This window comes from Microcaecilia unicolor, chromosome 3, assembly GCF_901765095.1.
Source record: "Microcaecilia unicolor chromosome 3, aMicUni1.1, whole genome shotgun sequence".
Lineage (NCBI taxonomy): Eukaryota > Metazoa > Chordata > Amphibia > Gymnophiona > Siphonopidae > Microcaecilia > Microcaecilia unicolor.
Genome location: NC_044033.1, coordinates 44,003,162 through 44,025,420, shown reverse-complemented (window position 1 = coordinate 44,025,420; position 22,259 = coordinate 44,003,162). Strand labels below are relative to the sequence as shown.

The 22,259-nt window shown below is 39.8% G+C and overlaps 1 protein-coding gene across 2 annotated transcripts in view; it reads right to left on the bottom strand.

Moving 5' to 3' along the window:
- The window catches only part of SPTBN1 (spectrin beta, non-erythrocytic 1), a 547,674-nt gene that overhangs the window by 61,013 nt on the left and 464,402 nt on the right, over window positions 1-22,259 (bottom strand). For both annotated transcript variants that reach the window (XM_030195847.1, XM_030195848.1), the window contains 3 exons: window positions 20,980-21,184; window positions 19,424-19,798; window positions 1,086-1,330 (listed from right to left, as the gene is read on the bottom strand). In XM_030195847.1, coding sequence (XP_030051707.1) covers window positions 1,086-1,330; window positions 19,424-19,798; window positions 20,980-21,184 — 825 coding nt within the window. The remainder of the gene's footprint in view (window positions 1-1,085; window positions 1,331-19,423; window positions 19,799-20,979; window positions 21,185-22,259) is intronic.

Sequence of the window (22,259 nt, the reverse complement as noted above, 5' to 3'; positions counted from 1 at the left end):
GCTAGTGTCAAACAAGGTTCTGTGGTGACCAGAATGGATAGAGATGGGGGGAGGAAGTGGTAACTTTGAGGTCCCAGCTACCTGTATGTTGTCACAATCAATAGGAAGAGAACACAGTTTTATGAACACCAATACAAACACATTCACTGGTAGAACACACACGATATCTTATCACAATCAAATTATAATTAACTTAAATCAATGTTGCATAAAGTTGACTGGGGTTTCATAACCTTTTACAGAATGGATGGTTATAGGATATGATATAAACCTTTAGGGTATCTAGTTATAGGACCAGTTAGTGATCACAGACATTTAATGACACCTGATTGTCCAGAACAGCTCATTTAATTTTAATCTTTTACCCTAATGACCGAGATACTGTGCAGTTCTACTAGTGAATGTGTCTATCTTTTCATAGTCAGGCACCATAGGAATCTGAGCCTTACACTCACGTTGTGGCAACAGTCCTATGGACACTGCTGTTCTAGGATATAAGCTTATTTTGTTCCAGTTTTTACAGACTTATTTTTAGTTCTACTTTGGCAGTATTGTTGTGTACTAAGATGTACCGACCCACACCCATAAGAAATGAATGTGGTACTTGCAACCTGGATTGACCACAACTGAGGACAGGATGCTGGGCTTAATGGACTCTTAGACTTACAATTACATTTTTGTTTTGTTTTTTAAATGAACTGGCTCAGGATCATAAGAGAGTCAGGAATCCTTTGCTAATTTTGGCAGTGAAAACCAGACTTGCCAACATCTCTTCTGCTGTGTAATACCTTCAGCACAGAGCAGTGTTCGCACAAATTCAGATTCAGTCAGATAAAAGTCAGAGATCATTTCCTGTTCTGGTTACCACATAATTCTAACTTACCAATATTTGGAACACAGAATTGGAATGGGACAACCCCACTTTATAGTTAAGGCTATTTCCTGATAAAGCTGTTTTAAACAAGCAAAACATGCAGTTTGCTCATGTGATGTCCATTAACCAGGTTTCTAATGGTGTTTTTCTTGTAGGAGCTTTATTAAAAGCCTTCTTTTCCACTAGATATTGGGTTAGAAGCTCACATTACCTTGGCTTTTCCTGTGCCTCAATCTGCCGGATGACATTCTCCATCCATAACAAGAGGTCACGCACCATGCTGAAAAAGCGGAATTTGTCGCCTGTGTCCACTAATGTTATTCTGCGCCCCTCACATGCATCTAATAAGGCTTTCCAGGCTTCCAGGACCTCATTCTCCCGCTTCTGGATGTCATCAGCTTTATCTCCAGCATAGGCAGCCTGAAGGCGTGCAGCATCTTCCTGAAGCTGTCTCACCTATGATTTGGAAAGAAAAGCATAGGGTTTTCTGAGCTTGGCAGGTAACAGCTAAATATATACAACATTGTACAGAACACAAAATGACAAAAAAAGCCTCAAAACAAAACAAGTTATTAAGATCTATAAAGAACTCCTCTAATAAGACAGGCTTAAATAATATCTTTATTTAAAAATGCTTTTGCCCCTCCGAAGGGACACCACCTTATAGTGGTGGAGGGGCTTCTGTGTTTCAATGACTCAGAGGGCTACGCTGAAGGGTTACCCATATCAGACAGGCCTCTGAGGAGACACCAGACAAAGAGTGTCCCTGGGAGAGTGGTAAGAATGCGACCTGAAGTTTGTATGCCCAACGGCCCAGCTGCCCTCTGAAGTTTTGTATTCTTTACGTAAATTTCCTCTCTGCAATTGCAGTTACCTTAACTGAGAGGAAGGGGACAACGGGCGGTCAGCCGCCGATGGCCAGTGTTTTGTCCCCTGAGCAGCAAGTGCGGGACTGCTGCGCAACGAACTGCCCACAGATGAAAGGGTTGGCGAATCCTTTGATTAGCGCTGGCAAAGGAGCATCGACGCTCTTGGACCTGGTAAAAACAACTCCATCGCTCCCGAATTATTCAACCACCATGTCCAAAGGGGTGGAGTGAGTTAGAGGCATATGCTGAAATGGAGGACGTTTACAGCAGAACCCGAATCGGCGGAACCACTCCTAAACACCTAAGAGAAATCAACTTGGAGTTTTTGGCTACCGTGGAGGTTACATTGAATACTATCTGGAAGGCGCTTCGGGACCTAATGATGGCAGTATATAATTTTGTTTCAGATATAATTTTATTAGAGTTACATGGACAATTTAACTGAACCCTTTGAGAGTGAAAAATTGATATACCAAATGATTCTACACGAGCACGAAGTGGTTATGATTTTGAAAATGCTAATAGACCAGAAACTTTGAATAATAAAATGATTATTATTATAGATGATTAATATTGAGATTATTGTTTTTCCAAGAGTTCCGGGTATGACTCCTAAAGTTTTCCTCAGAAATATTTCCTCAATTATTACTTTAAAAAGGAGTGAAGCCTGTGAAAACTGAGATTACTTTAATCAGTGGGATTTGAATTAGAAACTTAAGTGTCTGTATTGTTAAATAACTTCTGTTTTTTAAAAGAGAAAGAATGTCATCAGATGTGTTATTTCTAACTAATATTGGACAATAAGTATGTTTTCAATTAAATGATTTGACTATACACCGTATTGGCCTTGAAGAACCCAACCAGATGATCAATGTGGAATAATGAATTCGACGAGTAATATCTGGGGATAATCAGGTTAATACCACGTGTTTTTTTTCTGTTTACTGTTTAATTGATCTCCTTGTCTTGTTTCACTCTCCCTATTTAGTGGTCTAAGGAAGAGAATAGAATTACCTGATTGAAATAATTCCTATATATTACTTTCTCTGTATTTCTGGCAAGTTGTTTTATCGCTTGTAAAAATTTAAATGGTTATAAATAAATAAAAAAAGATGCTTTTGTTCAATATCATTAAGTCCATTCTATTGTGGCCTGCCATAGGTGATCTGGAGGCTACAGTCTTTGGATCAAGCCTACAAACCTGAACCCCTCCATCCTATTATTAATGTAACTTAATTTCCTTTTTTAAACTATACTTAATATTGGGCATATGAACAAGGCGCATAAACAGAGCTTAATTTGAGGGGGGGGATGAGCCCAAAGTGAGGGGGACATTTTGCTATGCTTCTGCGTTGCTCTCCGCTGTGGGCACTGCACTTCCTCCAGCACGGGTCTCTGCCAAACGCCGCCTGCCCTGCTTTCCCTCCACGGTATGCATGCGTGGTTTTAATGAAATCGAGTATGTGTGAAGCCTCGCACATGCTAAATTTCACTAAAACTGAGCATGCGACTGGCAGGACGGGGAAGCGGGGGCAGGCAAAGCAGTGGCGAACCGCACTGGAGGAAGGCTTCTGCTGGCGGGGCTTGGGGACCCCTGCCAGCAGACACTGGGGGGCCTGAATGTGAATCGCTCTGAAAGGCTTTGATAGAGTGGTATATCAAATATAAACAAACATGAAACTTGACGTTGACCTGTTATACTGAAACTCTCAGACTGTGCACTATGCTCAATTACTTGTACCTATCTTTTCTTATTTATTAAAAAACAAAAAAAAACAAAAACGAACAGGGAAGCTTCAACCTAGTATTTTAGCAAACTTTAGGGCCAATATTCAAAGGTGCTCATCTGGTTAGCAGGTGCTGTGAGCGATATTCAAGCAATACAAAATTGATAGAGCCACTGAATATTTCCTCACCACATAGGCAATTTGTGGATGGAGCTGGAAGTTATCAGATTAGTGGCAACATTCACACCATGGACGACCCATGGGCAGAGCTGAAAGTTATATGGTTATATTCAGAGCACTACCCAGATAAAATTAGGACAAATAAAAAGGCTGTCAAAACTTTATCTGGGGGGGAGGGGCTTCTGGTGACAGCATTGAGAAGATGAACACTTCAGCCTGAAGTTCCTAACAAGCCCCAAGATAATGATGAAATATTTGCATTCCTCTTACCTAGTCAAATTGGTGAGTCTGTACTTGAAGAGGACCACTTTAGCAATGGAATACAATGTCCCAGAAAAGAAATGGTGAGATTAAGCAATGTTTTCATGCCACGGGGAGCATGGTGGTCCATGTGGCACAATCAACCTGGAAATCGTGCAGAGCAGGAGGACAGTGGGGATACTACCATTGCGGCAGAGTGCAAGGACTTGGAGACTCTCAATATTTGTGCTCCGATAACCAAATGAGATTTTAAATGTTTGCTGAATAACCAGAATAATGCCTCGTAAAAGGATGCAGCTGCTAGAGCACTGGAACTGAAAGCACTTATTCAGGACCTCCGCGGAGGACTAGAGGAATCGTGTGGAGGAAATAAACAGGTAGAGGAGCAAATTAATAGAGATCCTAATAGAAAATTTGAAGATTTAGAAAACCACTTGCGGCGCAACATTTGCATTCCTGGGTTCCCAGAATCAGAGGGTGAGGACTGTGGCAGAATCATTAAAAAGATTTGCCCACAAATTATGGGATCTGGCATATCCAGTACTACTTTATCTGCAGAAGTTAAAATAGAGAGAGCACACAGGGCCTTGGGCCTGCAGAACAATAAGCCATACGATGATATTGCTCATCTGCACACTTGCATGGTAAAGGAACAAGTGCTTTACAAAATGGTAAAATATAATGAAATGAACACTGGGTCCTGAACCCTTGCATCCAGTGGTGGATAGCTAGGTGCGAGATTTTGTGAATTACTCAACTGAGGAGCTAAAGAAAAGCTTAAGGAATGGCTCTCGTTTGGCTGAGACAGTGAGACTCCAGGAACTTCATTATAAATTCCTTTTACACATGAATTCATCTTTCAAATGTGGTGCCCACAGGTGGGAATGGCCCCAAATGTGGTCAGATGCTTCATATAAGCATTGCATTTGGGAATACCTGATGATTCATCAGTTTTGGGTTAATTTATGTAGACATTTGAGTTCTTTGCATAACTGAGTGTGGGACGCAACCTCGCAAAGAAGTCTATTAGATATGATGGAGAACATCGTTGAAGGTGTCCAAGTTACTATATTTTCTCCGAGGACAAGCAGGCCTGTAAATTATCACAAGTGGGTAAAGTGACCCACGTTGCCCGATCTGGAACTTATTCCAAGCTTAAAAGAGCTTTGTGGCGCAAGAGACTCATTCCACTATGCATGTGCGAATGCCTTCCTTCCTGCTTGCCGCAAGAGCATGGGACAATCATTTCATTTCATTTTTTTTTTTTACCATGCTCCTCATAGGCCCATTTTGGAAAGAGCTTTGAGTGCTTTTTTCGCCGTGTTTCCTTGTTTCCTGTGTTTGGGTTCATCTTTTTCCCTTACCTTATTTTTTGGGTGTCCAAGTTACTATATTATTTTTGCATAAAGATCATTTGATGCATTATGCTTCAATGGATACAGAAGTCCCCACCTATATTACTACACTTGTGAAACCAGATGCAAGAGCTGCTGCAAATGGAGAGAGTGTCAGTGATGTTTCAGTCAATTCAGTAAAAGGCAGAAAATAAAAAAAAGTTTATTAAAATTAAGACTCCATATTTGAACACTATGCTAGTTTGCTCAACATTTCTGAATACTTTGGATCTGTGAGATTGGAAAAGATTGGTGGAGAGCCAAATAGAGGCTGAACACAAAGATCCCACAGAGAAAACAACAGAGGACGAGAGAGAAGGAAGCAGGAGGAGACTCAGCAGACAATGGGACTTGAGATGAAAAAATGCTTTATTGGTACAAAAAGTCCTTGAAGAATACAAAACACTCTTCTTTCATAAGACACTTGATATGGCACCATGTTCCACCATGTTTTGGCTAGTGCCTGCCTCAGGAGTCTACAATAAGATATAAAATGTAGGAAACAATTAAAACAATAAAAGTATATTTAAAACATGAAAATGACCATAAATAATAAATAAGAGATGAATTAAGAATAATGAATAAAAAGGACCAATGGTTAGTAAATTGGTAAAATGTAAAATATAAAGGATAACAAAACATATACATCCCAAAGTAGTAACATATCTAAAAAGAACAATGAAGAAATGTAGCAACAGAAAACAATGTCTATTGTGCATCATGGTGTGAAAAACAGAAAAACAAAATATTGACCGCAATTGGTTCAAGCATAAACACTAAACAGCTACCAAAAAGGAAACCTAGAGACCTCAGCAGAAAAAGAAAAATCTGAGAACATAAAAATCTGAGAGCTATATAAACAAATGGGAATGGAAAGGTACCATATTGGAATGTGAAATTGGTGATGAAAAAGCAGATAACGATGGAATAAAAATTGAATAAAAAGACATGGACACAGACTGATTAGAAAGTGCAGCTGACATATACAAGTGTATGCTACTAGAGAAACGTACCTTTAAAAAGACCATATTGAAAACCCAAAAGGTAATATAACACTCAAATGTTAAAATGGAATACATTAGAAATTGCCTGTCATTGGTCCTTTTTATTCATTATTCTTAATTCATCACTTTTTATTTATTATCTCATTTTATCTATTTATACTTGTATAGTTTAAGGTCATTTTCATATTTTAAACATACTTTTATTATTTTAACTATTCCCTACATTTTATATCTTATTGTAGACTCCTGAGACAGGCACTAGCCGAAACCCTGTGCCGTATTGAGTCTCTCATGAAAGGTGACATTGTATAGCTCAAGGACTTTTTGAAACAACAAAGCATGGTTTCACAGCAAGCCTCAAAGACTGGTGGAGAGCAGACTTATTTATTAGATTGATCAGGAGTCTTCTACTTTTTTTTTGGTGGGGGGGGGGGTTGGGGTTGGGGGAAAAGGATGGGGAAGTGTTATATTATAAAACTGTCATTATGTTATAGTTGGTATTGCATAGTATGTTCTTAGATATAAAGGTTTTCGCTAGTAATTTAGTGATTGCTCGTTATCATAATGACATTAAATAACGATAATTAAAAATAAAACTTTATACAGTTAATAGTCTGAATATTGCTGCTAGGGGGGGGGGAGCACCCTTGGTCAGCACTCATTCTAGATATTCAGCACTGGCTGGTATCTGGATACTGGTGCTATTTTTGTTTCTTTTTTTTTAATCCATGACAGCCAGAGTTTAAAAAAACTAAAACATACTGACCACTGTGGACTTAATATTACAATTTCAGAATGCTCAGATCAGCTTTAATGTAGAACGTTTCAGTCAATTCAGTAAAAGCAGACATACATAAAAGATCCTGCTATTTAATTTTATTCCTGAAGTGGAGTTAGGCCTCTTTATGCAGACCATTATCACAAACGTAAGCAAACTTGGCAGCTACTGAGTTCATCCAGATGGGAGCCACACACAGGTGGTGCAATGACAAGGTGACTATAACACTATCTGAATTTGGCAGGACTAGACAAAAACTGAAATGAGACCTAGGATTGTACAAAAAAGGTCCTAACACAGCTAAGGAAGGAAGGGCATGATCTTTTGACAAAGCCCACCTAGCACTTTAAAAGAATGTACAGGAGATCATGTGATACCGTAATAGGAAGCGAGCACAAGTGAGATTGGCTTCCAGGCCCAACATCTCATCCTTCCAGGCACTTTTAACTCCACTTACTGCTCTGCAAAAGTACCGGACCATCAGAAGACTTATGCTGCATCTAGTGCTCACGAATCCGGGTGGGTACCTACCTATGTAATAGTGATCATCATACGATATGGTTTGATATAAGGGCAAAGGTGGAGCGCGAACACACAAAACTCGAAGTACTGAATTTCAGACGTACTGATTTTGATAAAATGGGCAAATACCTGATTAAAGAGATGTTGGCATGGGAAGGCATAGGAGACCTGGAAAATCAGAGGTCAAAGCTAAAGGCTGCTATAAATATGGCAACTGATCTCTATGCAAGGAAGGTAAACAAAAACAAGAGAAACAGGAAGCCTATATGGTTCTCCAAACTAGTAGCTGAAAAAATACGAACAAAGAGGCTTTGTTCGAGAAGTACAAGAGAATGCAATTAGAGGATCACAGAAAAGATCAGATTAAACTCAAAGAAGAGAAGAAGGAAATATGGATAGCAAAAATGCAAGCGGAAGAAAAAATGGCTAAAGATGTAAAGAGAGGTGACAAGACCTTTTCAGATATATTTGAGAAAGGAGAAAAGATAGGAATGGAATTACAAGACTGAAAGATAATGAGAATAGATATGTGGAGAGTGATGAGGATAAAGCAAACATGTTAAACCATTACTTCTCTTCAGTGTTCACGGAGGAAAATCCTGGAGGAGGATTGCAGTCGACTACAGAGGGAATATCTGGGAATGGAGTGGATACTGCGCCGTTTACAGAAGAAAGAGTTTATAAACAGCTTGAGAATCTGAAGGTGGACAAAGCTATGGGGCCAGATGGAATACATCCCAGGATACTGAAGCTCAGGGATGTCCTGGCGGGACCCCTTAAAGATTTATTTAATAGATCTTTAGAGACGGGAGAGGTTCTGCGAGATTGGAGACGAGCGGACATGGTCCCTCTTCATGACAGTGGAGACAGGAAAGTAGGAAACTACAGACCGGTAAGTCTCATATCAGTGGTAGGAAAAATAATGGAGTCGCTGCTGAAAGAAAGGACAGTTAACTTTCTAGAAGTCAACGAGTTACAGGACCCGAGGCAACATGGCTTTACAAAAGAAAAATCCTGCCAAATGAATCTTATCAACTTCTTTGATTGGGTGACCAAACTGGATGAAGGACGAGCACTAAATGTAAATACTTGGATTTCAGCAAAGCTTTTGATAAGGTCCCCCACAGAAGACTCGTGAATAAGCTGAAAGGGCTGAAAGTAGGACCAAAAGTAGTGAACTGCATAGGAAACTGGTTGACCAACAGGTGGCAGAGGGTGGTGGTAAATGGAATCCGCTTGGAGGAAAGGAAGGTGAGCAGTGGAGTTCCTCAGGGGTTGGTGCTGGGACTGATTCTGTTTAATATATTTGTGGGAGATATTGCTGAAGGATTAGAAGGAAAGGTTTGCCTTTTTGCGGATGACACGAAGATATCCAATAGAGTGAATAACCTGGAGGGAGTAGAAACAATGAGAAGGAATCTCCAAACGTTAGAAGAATGGTCAAGGGTCTGGCAGTTAAAAATTTAATAAATTTCACTTCCTAGGGTGTCTGTTCTTTCTGGTTTCAACTTACTTTATGTAATAAATATAGAGAAACCGTTCTAAATCACTTTTATTTTTAAACATTTTTCTTATTGCTGTGAAATTTCTTGTGTGTCTAAATTATAATATTGGTGCTCAGTTTTGCATATTCCTTCGTGTGGCTTGTCTTCTAGAGATATGCTACATTGCACATCACTGCACCAACGCCCTGCCTACCACCCTAGTAGTATTATAATTTTCATAAGTTCACATATCTCAAATTGTGAATTATACTGTTGGTTGCCATGTAATAAGCGGTTTACTTATCTCAGGGCGGGTCTTCTATCTCTTGGGTTGTGGTGCAGAATTCACCTCGGAGTTACAAATGCTTTTAATTAAGTGTCCGTGACTTCTGCTCGTTCACTTCTCCTTTCTTCTTTTCAGCTCGACTTAGTTCCCAACACAAGCTGTGTTTCGCTCAGTGTTAGCGTCCTCAGGAGAACTATTTACCTCTGTTGTGGAACTCCACAACAGAGGTAAATAGTTCTCCTGAGAACGCTAACACTGAGCGAAACACAGCTTGTGTTGGGAACTAAGTCGAGCTGAAAAGAAGAAAGGAGAAGTGAACGAGCAGAAGTCACGGACACTTAATTAAAAGCATTTGTAACGCCGAGGTGAATTCTGCATCACAACCCAAGAGATAGAAGACCCGCCCTGAGATAAGTAAACCGCTTAGTACATGGCAACCAACAGTATAATTCACAATTTGAGATATGTGAACGTATGAAAATTATAATACTACTAGGGTGGTAGGCAGGGCGTTGGTGCAGTGATGTGCAATGTAGCATATCTCTAGAAGACAAGTCACATGAAGGAATATGCGAAACTGAGCACCAATATTATAATTTAGACACATTAGAAATTTCACAGCAATAAGAAAAATGTAAAAAAAGTGATTTAGAACAGTTAAAATTTAATGCCAAGAAGTGCAGAGTGATGCACTCGAGGTGCAGAAACCCAAAAGAGAGATACCGAATAGAAGGGGAGAGATTAGTAAGCTCGACTCAGGAGAGACACCTTGGGGTGTTGATGTCCGAGGATCTGACGGTGAAGAAACAATGAGACAAGGTGAAGGCTGTGGCCAGAAGGACGATAGGCTGCATAGAGAGGGGTATAACCAGTAGAAGAAAGGAGGTGCTGATGCCCCTCTACAAGTTGTTGGTGAGGCCCCACTTGGAGTACTGTGTTCAGTTTTGGAGGCCGTATCTTGATTTGCATTTCAAACCGTACAAGGAGAGACTTGCCGACCTGAACGTGTATACCTTGGAGGAAAGGAGAAACAGGGGTAATATAATAAAGACATTCAAATATTTGAAAGGTATTAATCCGCAAACGAACCTTTTCCGGAGACGGGAAGGTGGTAGAACTAGAGGACATGAATTGAGGTTGAAGGGGGGGCAGACTCAGGAGTAATGTCAAGAAGTATTTTTTCACGGAAAGGGTGGTGGATATATGGAATGCCTTCCCGCGGGAGGTGGTGGAGATGAAAACAGTAATGTAATTCAAACATGCATGGGATAAACACAAAGGAATCCCGTTTAGAAGGAATGGATCCATTGAATCTTAGCGGAGATTGGGTGGAAACACTGGTAATTGGGAAGCAAAACCAGTGCTGGGCAGACTGAATAGGTATCGATGAGCTGAAGTGTAAATTTTAAGGGGCTTTGATGTTAGCTTCACAACTTTCAGTACGACAACAGTGCTGGGCAGACTTCTACGGTCTGTGCCCTGAGAATGGCAAGGACAAATCAAACTCAGGTATAAATATAAAGTATCATGTACCATGGAAAATGAGTTTACCTTGTTGCGCCGACTGGTTGGACCATACAGGTCTTTATCTGCAGTCATTTACTATGTTCCTATTCCCTTCTCTTAGTCTCAATTTCTGCGGATTATGGCCACAAAACTGCCTTGTAAAGAGAAAGTGAAAAGCTGCAGAATGGAAACCAAGATGGTGGACCCTGAACCTGATAGAATAAGTTGGGCCTGGGTGGCCGAGATAACACCGGAAATACGCCTGGCAAACGAGTCCACCACGGAAAGCCGACTACAGGACATAACTGCAAAAACAGATTTGTTGGAATCCAAGATGTAATCTATGCAGAGAGACTTTGTCAAAACCCAACAGAATTCGATTTAGGCAGATGCCCCGATGATCAGAAGTTATAAATAATATTTGCAAGGAATCATAACTTACTTATATTTGGAGACTATGTTCTACTTTTAGCAGTGACAATTATTTTTTTCTCTCTTATCTACTTTTACAATGGGGTGTTATTAGTTATACCTTTTTGAGTTGTGATAATTCTTTGGCGTTTTACTTTGAGATTTAGAGTGCAATATCTGATGGCTTGGCTGGAGGGAGATGGAAGTAGGGAGGGATCTCAGTCACTTCTGTCTTGAAGCAGAAAGTCATTGTTAGTTATAAGAGAGGGAGGAGGGAGCGGGTGGAAGGTTTTGGAATCTAAATCAACAGATGATATACCTTAACGCTATATAGGCTCATTATTTTTGATTTGGCGAATTTTATTTTATTTTTTTTTAACTGTTTATATAATTTGTTTCTTCATTAAAAAAAAAATTGTATTCTGTTTGGTTCTTTCCACTATTTATCGTATAATACACAACAGGACTGCACTCCTGATCTTACCAACTGACGTGTTCATCATGGGGAGGTCGATGGCTGGAATGCCTCCTTACTTTGTTTCAATGACATTCATCTACTTCTGGTTTATTTTTACATAAAGAATTTTGGGAGCAATGACTTAGCAAATTTTTTCCTGAAGCGATGTCCACAGTAAAAGGACAAAAACATTTTACAAATGTTGAACAGAAAGAAAATAGATATTGCATTATTACATCTATCAACGAAGAACATTAAAAAAATTTCCAGAAATGGTGGGTAGGAACTACAGTGAAATCTCTGGCTATCCACGTAAGGCAGGGGGTTATCATCTCTCTCTCTCTTTTTTTTTTTTAGCATTGCCATACTGGAACAGATTGAAGGTCCATCAAGCCCAGTATCCTGTTTCCAACAGTGGCCAACCCAGATTACAAGTACTTGACAATACCCCAGAAATTAGCAGTGGATTTTCCCCAAGTCAATCTAAATAATGGCTTATGGACTTTTCTTTTAGGAAATTATCCAAACCTTTTTTTTCAAACCCTGCTAAGCTATCTGCTTTTACCACATTCTTTGGTAACAAATTTCAGAGTTTAATTACACATTGAGTGACAAAATATTTTCTACGGTTTGTTTTAAATTTACTACTCACAGCTTCATTGCGTGTCCCCTAGTCCTAGTATTTCTGGAAAGAGTAAACAAGCAATTCACATCTACCTGTTCCACTCCACTCAGTGTTTTTTATGACCTTTATCATATCTCCACTCAGCTGTCTCTTCTCCAAGCTTAACAGCCCTAACCACTTTAGCCTTACCTCACAGGGAAGTCATCCCATCCCTTTTATCATTTTCGTTGTCCTTTTCTAATTCCGCTATATATCATTTGAGATGTGGTGACCAGAACTGCACACAGGATTCGAAATGCAGTTGCACCATGGAGCGATACAAAGGCATTATAACACTCTCATTTTTGTTTTCAATTTACAAATTAATGCTATTATACATGGATGGCCATTTTGTTCGCACGGGTGACTTTGGAACAGTAGCTGCTGATTGTGTAATGTATATGCTCCCAACTTATATGATAATTGTTTTTTTTCTGTAAGCTGATAGAGGCTCCACTCTTTTTTTTTTAGACTATCCTATCATCATTGATGGGGATTTTAATACAATATAGAATCCAATGCTAGATAAATCTCATACAAAGTCTCACAAAAGAGTTGTTTATTCTAAGAGTCTGCTTTTGCAGCACTCTTGATTTAGTAGATGCATGGAGGGTCCTCCATCCAGATGAAAGAGACTTTACTCATTTGTCTTGTGCCCACTATCCAACCCAGAATACATTATTTCCAGGGCTTCATTTTCTAGATTGTCATCAGCAGTCATTGGTTTGTCTGGAGCTTCTCTGATTGGGATGGATTGGGCCCCCCCCCCCATGGAATGTTGGTCCTCCTTGGAGATTCCCACTGGATGTTTATTGGGATCCAATTGTTTGTACTTTTTAAAGTGAAAAATGGGAAGACTTCCAAGACCCATAACTGCATACATACTCATCAACCGTTGCTTTACTGGGACACAGCAAAAGCAGTCCTCAGAGGTGAAATCAGAGTCTCGTAAGAGGAAAATGAGAGACTAGGAGATTTTGATGCTATAATGTCAAGCGAGGAAAGACAGGATGAAGTTTGGGCAACATCCTACTGCTATTCATGAACAGAATCTCCAAGCAACTCAAGCAACTTTGAATGAACTCTTACACAAGAGAGCCACCAAATCAATGCTACATTACAAACATCAGCTCTTTCTACACAGGAGAACGAGCGGTAAACTGCTGGCCCATTTAGTGAGGACTAAAAAAGGCCTCTCCAAAATTTACAGCTACAGGTCCACAATAGTCATAGGATAAATTCAGACACTGAAATCAATTAAAATTTTAAACAATGAGTCTCTTTAAGCACCAATGGTAGGCGGATCTTTAGATAGAACCATGTATTTGGACAATTTAAATGTACCTAACATTTCTGAAACACAGCTGGAGCTTTTAAATGCCCCCATTTTGGAGGGGAAACTTATGCTAACCCTGCAATAAAGTGTTATATTAAGCACCAGGGCCGGATGGCTACCGGGCAGAATTTTATAAACTTCTCTCTAATAAAATTGGGGTCCCCTTGTTAAATTTATTTAATTGAATGGTTTGAGACAAAGTTCTATGTGAATCTTTAAAAACAGCACAAATGATTGCTCTATTGAAGCCAGGGTGATATCCACTTTCTCCAGATTCGTATCATCCAATATCTTTGTTGAACTTTGATATTAAACCATTTTCAAAACTTTTAGCCAATCGGCTCGCCCAGATTTTACCTAGCTTAATGGAGGAGTCCCAAGTGGAGTCATGCATGGGGCGTTATGCTAAGAATATACAGACTATTTTGACCTCTTTGGAGGAGGTACACGGAATGTCTTCTCTGCTTATTAGTTTTGACACAGAGAAGGTGTTTGACTCTGTTAACTGGAATTTTCTTTTTGTAGTGCTACAGTATTATGGGATACACAGGTTCCTTAAAGATGTGGTGGTGAACATGCTGTATTCAGATCCTAAGGCCTTGATGTGAGTCAATGGACTTTGTTCAATGCAGTTTTGTGTTCGCCAGGGCATGCACCAGGGATGTTCTTTGTCACCACTTTTATTTATACTAGTACTGAAACCCTTTTTATGGGATAGTACTAATTCGGTAATATGGGGGATACATTTTAAAAGATCAGAATTTAAAATATTGGTTTTTGCTGACAACCTCCTTGTACGTCTCACTTACCCTCAACCCATTTAGCTTTGATAGAGATATTCACAGAATACAGTGACTTTTCTAGATTTAAGTTTAATCTGTGTAAATCAGTGGTACTAGCTTCTTCGGACGTGGTGTGTCAGAGTGGGCGTGAACGTTTCCTCTGAGATGGGCCTCAAATTCTTTCAAATATTTAGGGGTACAGCAAACCAATTCAAAACTGCATAGAGCAATATAAAATCAGAAACTTAAATACTATCTAATTGCTCCAAATCACAAAGGTTTTAATGAGTCTTTGAACTAATATAATATCTTTTAATTATATGTAGCCTCATAAGCCCAGGGTACCTTTTTTCATATTAGGACACCACTGACTGACATTCATCATCGGCTACCACCAATATTTAGGGGTGCAAATTTCAAATCTATCTAACCCATCTGTATAAATTCAACATCACTTGCTTAACACAACCTGTCTTTCAAATGCTACTCCTCAAATTGCTTAAAAAGGATTTGAAGCTTTAATACCTCAGTTTCCAAATTTTGTTAGGGGAAGAAAAAAAAACCTAGAATGCCATTGAGAATGCTTTTGGTTACTTGGCAGAACGGAGGGATGGGATTACCAGATTTGAACAAAAATAACCAAGCTTGTTTACGTCATCAACTTGGGAACTGGTTTTTGTTTGTTTTTTTTAATTACTTTTTTTTATATAAGATTATATAATAAATTCCAAGATAATCAAATCTTGTAACAGAAAATGGCAGATCTATAAATTAAAGGCATAGTTGGATAATTTAATTATACAATTAAAAGAAAAAACAAAGGAAAATATTCCTAATAAATCTGCCATTCCAGTCCACAAAGCTAGAGAGAGGACAAGGTACTACACAAGGCAACTTATTTAACAGAAAAAAAGAGAAGGATATGTTCCATCATATATTATTTTACGGAGTTGAAGTGGACAAGGCTAGAGAAGGATGAGTGACCATAGCAGGTGATTAAGAATCCAAAAAGGACCTTTTTTTTTTTTTTTTTTTTTTTAGACACTCCAGTACAAGTTGAATAAGATTACTTTTACCTTGGCATCATTTTTTTTTCTTTTTTTTAGTTACAGGCTCCCTTAAAACTTATTCCCATATATTTATGCCAAAGTACCATTTTGAATCTCGCCGAGACCGTCAGGAACCAGTCAGGAGGACGGAGAGCAGCGCGCTGGGCAGGAAAGAGGGGGCTCTTTCCTGCCCCGACGTCACTAGACCACCAGGGAACATCGCGTCACGTAAGTAGGGGAGGGCGATCCCGAACTCGCTACCTTCGGACTATAAGACGCACCCCCCATTTTCCTCCCAAATTTTGGGGGAAAAAAGTGCGTCTTATAGTCCGAAAAATACGGTATACCTTTTTCGACCCTTGCGGGGCCTTTGGCATGATATGACCCAATACTGGGCTATTGATTTGGTAGTATTAGACCTTCCTCTTTGAAGAAATGCTTGGCTTCCCCCAGGGAATGATAATGGGACTTTTTGTAATTGGGAGGGAAGGGAGAGGCCTTTCCCATTTAGAGCATGTTCTGCAAATAGATGGTACTTTGTTGCCGTTAGTGATGCTGGGAGGGGGAACTTTGTAGGTCTGTGGAATATTTTTGCCTATGCCCAATTGAAACATTTATCCACAGTAGGGAGAGCTGCACTGGCTACATGGCATACTGAGAAATTTCTATCTTTTTTTTGCAAAGGTCTGGAGGGATAACCTTTCGATATATGAACTCCATAGATCTCTTCTAGTTATACTGCCCCTCAAAAATGTGGAAGAACTGACAGCTCACTGGTGTTCGGATTTGAAGAAATTAAGTGTTTCTCTGGACTTTCTTAAATTAATTTCACATATATCGGATTTGGTGGTTAATGTGGCTTTTTGAAGTGTCATTTTGGGTACTTCACAGGACACACATTACTCAAGTACAAATTTTCCACATTGGTCAGGTAAAATCCATTTTTCTCAAAAATGTATGCAAGTTTCCAATTCTTTTTTTTTCATGCTTTTTGGGAATGCTCCAAGGTGAAATTTTTCTGGACAGTGATAGTTGATTTGGAACATCTTTTAGATACCCTGTCAGCAGCAGGTTTAATTTTAGACAGATTTGAGGTCTTTGTGCTATGGGGTAGGGGGAACTGCCTTCTAGTACTCAAGAAAGGTATGCTGGGAAAAAAAAAAAAAGAAGATATCCTTAGTGTATGGACGAGTGTAGATTACCCTTCCCTATTGGGGCTGGGAAATATACAGGGGTAGGATGTCTTTAAAATAGAAAAAAAAAACCCAGTTTCTACTTGTCTAGGACCCTTATGTACTTTCTTTCTCTACCATCTGATGGTATTAGTATGTGGTGGGTGGGTGGGTAGGTGTGTTCCCCCCCCCCCCTTTTCTATTTTTTTACTGCCTTTTGGAATACCTCCAGAACACTTGTCTAGTATGGATCGGTGAGATAGAATCCAGTCTCCCCTACGTTGAAGTTATCTTGTGTTGGAGCAACTGGGTGTTTCTTGGGGTTCTGCATTTTATTTGTTCTTAGGGGAAGGGTAGGTTCTAGGGACGTTTTTGATGATTGTTAATACTGAAACAGACTTTTGATGTATTTGAAATGATCAATTAAAAGATTTGAACATAAGAATGCACTCTCTTCTTATGATCAGGTTTGTAATTATTATAGTATATACCTTAAGATACATGTAACACACAAAGCACTACTGTGCATGTGGAAAGGGCACAGCAGGTGACTGTACCCTAGAAATCACTGGGGTTAATTTGACGGCAGGAGACTCGCCCAGAAGCGGTTGTAACCCAGTTGGTGGGAGGAGGGTGCCGCATAAGCGGCAGGTGCAGGTGGGCCTGAGCTATGCTGGGGATAGACCCTCTAAGTGGCTAGGGGTAATCCCAGGCTGGTGGCTAGGTGTTTTGTGACAGGTGACAGGCTGATGTTACTATGTTACTAGGGGATAATTTGGGGATTTGGGGGGGGGGGGGGTGTGCGGGAGAAGAGAGAGGAGATGCAGACCTAGCATTAAAATGTCTCCCTTCCTGTCAGTGTGTGAACCTATAACTGTTCATAGACTGACAGGAAGAGGGACTTTCATGGGTGCATATTACTGCCGCACTGTGTGCTATATTTTCCTGACAGCATACAGCTTTTAATGCTGCTGTAATTTGCATGCCATTAGTTTACTGCCTTGGAAAGCAAAACTTCCACATTAGCTTTGAGTTACAAGCTGTGCGCTCAGCCATTGGCACACAGCTCTAATATGTAGCTTTTTGCATGCACTGTGAGGTTACAGCTGGAAAAAAAAAGGCAAAAGAATTACAATACTGTTCTTTTTCTACCCTGTTGCTTCCATTTTCTCCACAGATAGAACACAATGTATCAGTTTTAAATCATGGTTTTGAAGGTGTGACACTTTGTAACTCCAGAATTCCACAATCGGGATCGTTTCTAATAAATCAACAGGGAACCTCAAACCTCATGGTTTGAGATTCCCTGTTGATTTATTAGAAACGATCCCGATTGTGGAATTCTGGAGTTACAAAGTGTCACACCTTCAAAACCATTATTTCAAACTAATTTGGATATTTAGAATTTAAGTTAAGAAGGTTTGAAATTCCCAGTTTTACATCTTCAGTTTTAAATCATAAATTTTCCTTAAAAATATCTTTAATGGGCTAAACTTGCTGCTGCTTCATTTATGCAGTCTTAGATCTTTTTCTCCAGCTATGTATTAATAGTCTGTATTTTGATGCTGGTTAAATAGCTCATTGTTATCCTGTTACCACATAATTTTCATGTTGGCATACTGACAGACATGATCTTCAGAATGTATATAATTCTGCAGTATAATTTGTTTAATTGCTCTTCAAGATGATGTGACTTGACATAATGAGGCAACAGATCAATTTGTGGATTTGTGACACCTCCTGCAGAAAACAAAACATTTCTCCAAAATGTTTCCATAATTGGGGAACCAGTAGGTATCCAATTTAGAAGCAATGATAGCTGTGACAAACTTCTCTTTATTAATATAACCCAGACATTGTTCTGCTTGCTGTTGATACGCAAATCAGCAATTTTGTTTGGAAACAGACATTACAGAAATTATGTTTTCAATGGGTCTAATGACAGTCATCCAAAGAATTCAGCCCAAACTGACCAAGTTAGTCCCACATATTCAAGCAGTAGAGGCCGACTTCCAAACCTGTCCTTGGGACCCTCCAAACTAATTGGATTTTCAGAATAGCCACAATCAGTATGCATGAAATATATCTGCATAAAACAGGACTCCAATGTATGCAATCTCATATACATTCATTATGACTATGTTAAAAAACTAATCGTCCGTGAGATTCCCAAGCAGGGATTGGGAGGCCCTGTACTAATGGTTTTTCGTGAATATACCTACAGCAACTGAAGTCAGAGAGGGGAAAATGATCATGATAAAATCAGGGCTGTGGAGCCAAAATGTAAAAATGTACTGACTAGTTTCAAAGTCGAAACTTATAACATTATAGTATATGGCAAATTTATTATATATATATATTATATATATATATTATATATATACATATTTAGGTTCTTTGGTCAAACTTCAAATAAATAAATTTTTTTTGTCTATTAATCCTAATTATGCAGAAAGAAATATCTTATGTTTCTGTAATTAATCAAATTTCTCTTAGAATTACTATACATAGTAGGAGTCGGAGTCAGAGTGGAAGGTTTGGTGTATAGACTCCATAACCCTGGATAAAATGCATTTCCCTGTTGTACCAGCTTAGCAGCTGAAGCTCGATTCCAACCCATACCCACAAATGAACTATGAAGGACCTGTGACAGCATTGAGTGCTCACCTGTGTTCCCAAGGCCTGAATGTCGTGTTCAAAGGTTGTGTGCATCCTCTGTAGTGCCTCTACTGTGTTCTGATCTCTGCCCAGTTCTTCTGGGAGCTTCTTGTGTTTGTCCTGAATGCGGCCAAAGATCTCCTTGGCATCATGATAAAACTTGTGCAATTCATAAGAGGCAGCTAGAATCTGTGTCCTGGTGTCGATCAGCTCTAGGAGGTCAGCCCATGCCTCATTGAGGCCATCCTTCCACTCTGCAATTGTGGCAGCGTCTGAATGCCCTGAATTGATCAGATCATCTGCCATGTGGTTAACTGTGTCCACGCGCTCCTGCCCAATGTTTCCTGTGTCCCTGGCAAACTCCCGGAATCTCTCCTGTAGCATCTGAAATGTAAACATCCATCTTCAATGAAATTCCATCCTGCATACATCATCCTGTACACACTACCTTCTACAAGTTTCCATGATCATTTTCTGTTATACCTACTGTGTTTCGTTTAAACTGACCAAAAAGTGCATTCATTTGATCAATAAAGAGGTGTTGCCTCAAGAAGTCCCCAGCCCTATTTTATATATATATGAAGGGCTCCAGGGGACTGGATTTCTTCATCATCGGCAACAACACTTTGTAGAAAGCAGCCGCTACCTACAATATTATTCTTTCTTTTTTTTTTACTTTTTCTATTTTTTCTATTGGTCCGTTGTAGATAAGATATCCTTTGACGGAGTTGTACGCGAATCCCTTTGACCCTGACGCAGGCAACGAAACGCTGGCCATTGTCGGTCTGGGTCGCGCTATGAATACAACTTACTTTGAGAAGGATGGGACCATATGCAAGTTAAGTAGCCGTTAACTTTATAATCGGCCCAATAGAAAAAATAGAAAAAGTAAAAAAGAAAGAAAGAATAATATTGTAGGTAGCGGCTGCTTTCTACAAAGTGTTGTTGCCGATGATGAAGAAATCCAGTCCCCTGGAGCCCTTCATATATATATAAAATAGGGCTGGGGACTTCTTGAGGCAACACCTCTTTATTGATCAAATGAATGCACTTTTTGGTCAGTTTAAACGAAGCTGTTGATTCTGTGTATGTATCTCCTCCATTTACATATTGCTATCGACAAGAGAATAAGAAGGAGAGTTTCCCTTTTGAAATATTTATAATTTGTCGATACCTACTGTGTTAACAATAGTATCAGTGGAAGGAACTCATTTACAAAAGCGCAAAGGCAAGGAATGAACCACTTGAAAATTAAGAGATCAGTAATTATGATGTCAAACACCACTCATTTGCGCATTTCCAGAAGGGTGGGATTTATGAGATTACAAGTCTCCCCACTCCTCATTACTTGGCCTTTTATCATCACAACTAGTTAACATTACTGACAAATACCCAGAATATGGATGGAGTTTGGATTGTGAATCATAGTTTTTCTGCCCACCTCTTATGAAAATCATTTGACATGCATCTCATCCCATTTTACAATCACAAGCATGCAGCACTCTGTGGGCTGTTGGCCATCAAGCAGAGTGTGTGACATGTTAAACAGATGCTGAGGAACTTACTGTAACATGCTCATAGTCTTGCCCTAGCTCATGTGATCCTGCCACCACTTCCCTCTCAGCAATCCACTGCTCCAAGTCATCCACCTCCCGGTTCAACTGAAAGAGCCGGTGTCTCTCATCCAGTTTGCCCCTTCTTTCCTCAGACAGATCCTTCAGACCAGCATACAATTTATCCACTTGGGATTGACGCATGCTAATGCGTTCACTGAAAAACAGACAGAAATCCTCTGAGCCAACAGGCAACCAACTGGGGGGGGGGGGGGGCTTCAATGAACCAAAATAAGAAAACTGCAATGAAGATGAGGAACTCCAAGTGGGGTTACCATATTTGCCATGACAAAAAAGAAAAAAAAAAAAGGACAAAATAAAATGCAGCCCCGTCCCCGTGCTGCACAGTCATCTTGACCCCCAAAGAAAGCCAGGTGCTACAAGATGTAAAAATACTGGTAAAGTAACACAAATGCATTTTCTTCCGTACTCTGCTAAATACATAATAAAAAGATGTACATTTCTAAACATCCATGAGAATGCCCCCCATTCCCTCCCATACATGAGCAACATATCTCCCCCCTCGCCTCTCCATTCTCTTCTACCCATATGCTGTATTTCCTCCTTTTCCCTCCCCCCCCCACCATGTACGTTAAGTCCCCCTCCCCAATCTTTCTTCTAGCCTCCCTCCAACCAACTTTTTTTTAACACAGCTCCCTCCCTCACCTCACATAACTTATTGTGCTCTGGTGATCTAGTGGCCACCAGGGCCTAGTCTTGCAAGGCCACTGCTTGAAGTCTCGGAAGCCATCTTGAAGTGGTGCTGGCAGGAAGGGAATGGGAAGGGAAGGGAAATGATATACCGCCTTTGAGGTTTTTGCAACTATATTCAAAGCGGTTTACATATATTCAGGTACTTATTTTGTACCGGGGGCAATGGAGGGTTAAGTGACGTGCCCAGAGTCACAAGGAGCTGCAGTGGGAATCGAATCTGGTGTTAGTAGGGAAATGATATTACAACAAAATTAAGTTTCTATATTAGAAAAGAAATTGAGAAATGTATTATTCTTGATTGTAAATTTTTAGAGCATATATTCCTTGCATTCAGTAACATCAGGAAAGAGTGGGGTTATTTCCTGCCTAGCGATGCCACTGACCCAATTGCTGCAGGCGCCGCTTCAAAATGGCTGCTGAGACTTCAAGTTGTGGCCTTACAAGACTTCTGTGGAAGTCTCAGCAGCCATGGACATGAAAGAGTGATGTTCTTTCCTGTCCCAAAGAGGCCACTAGAC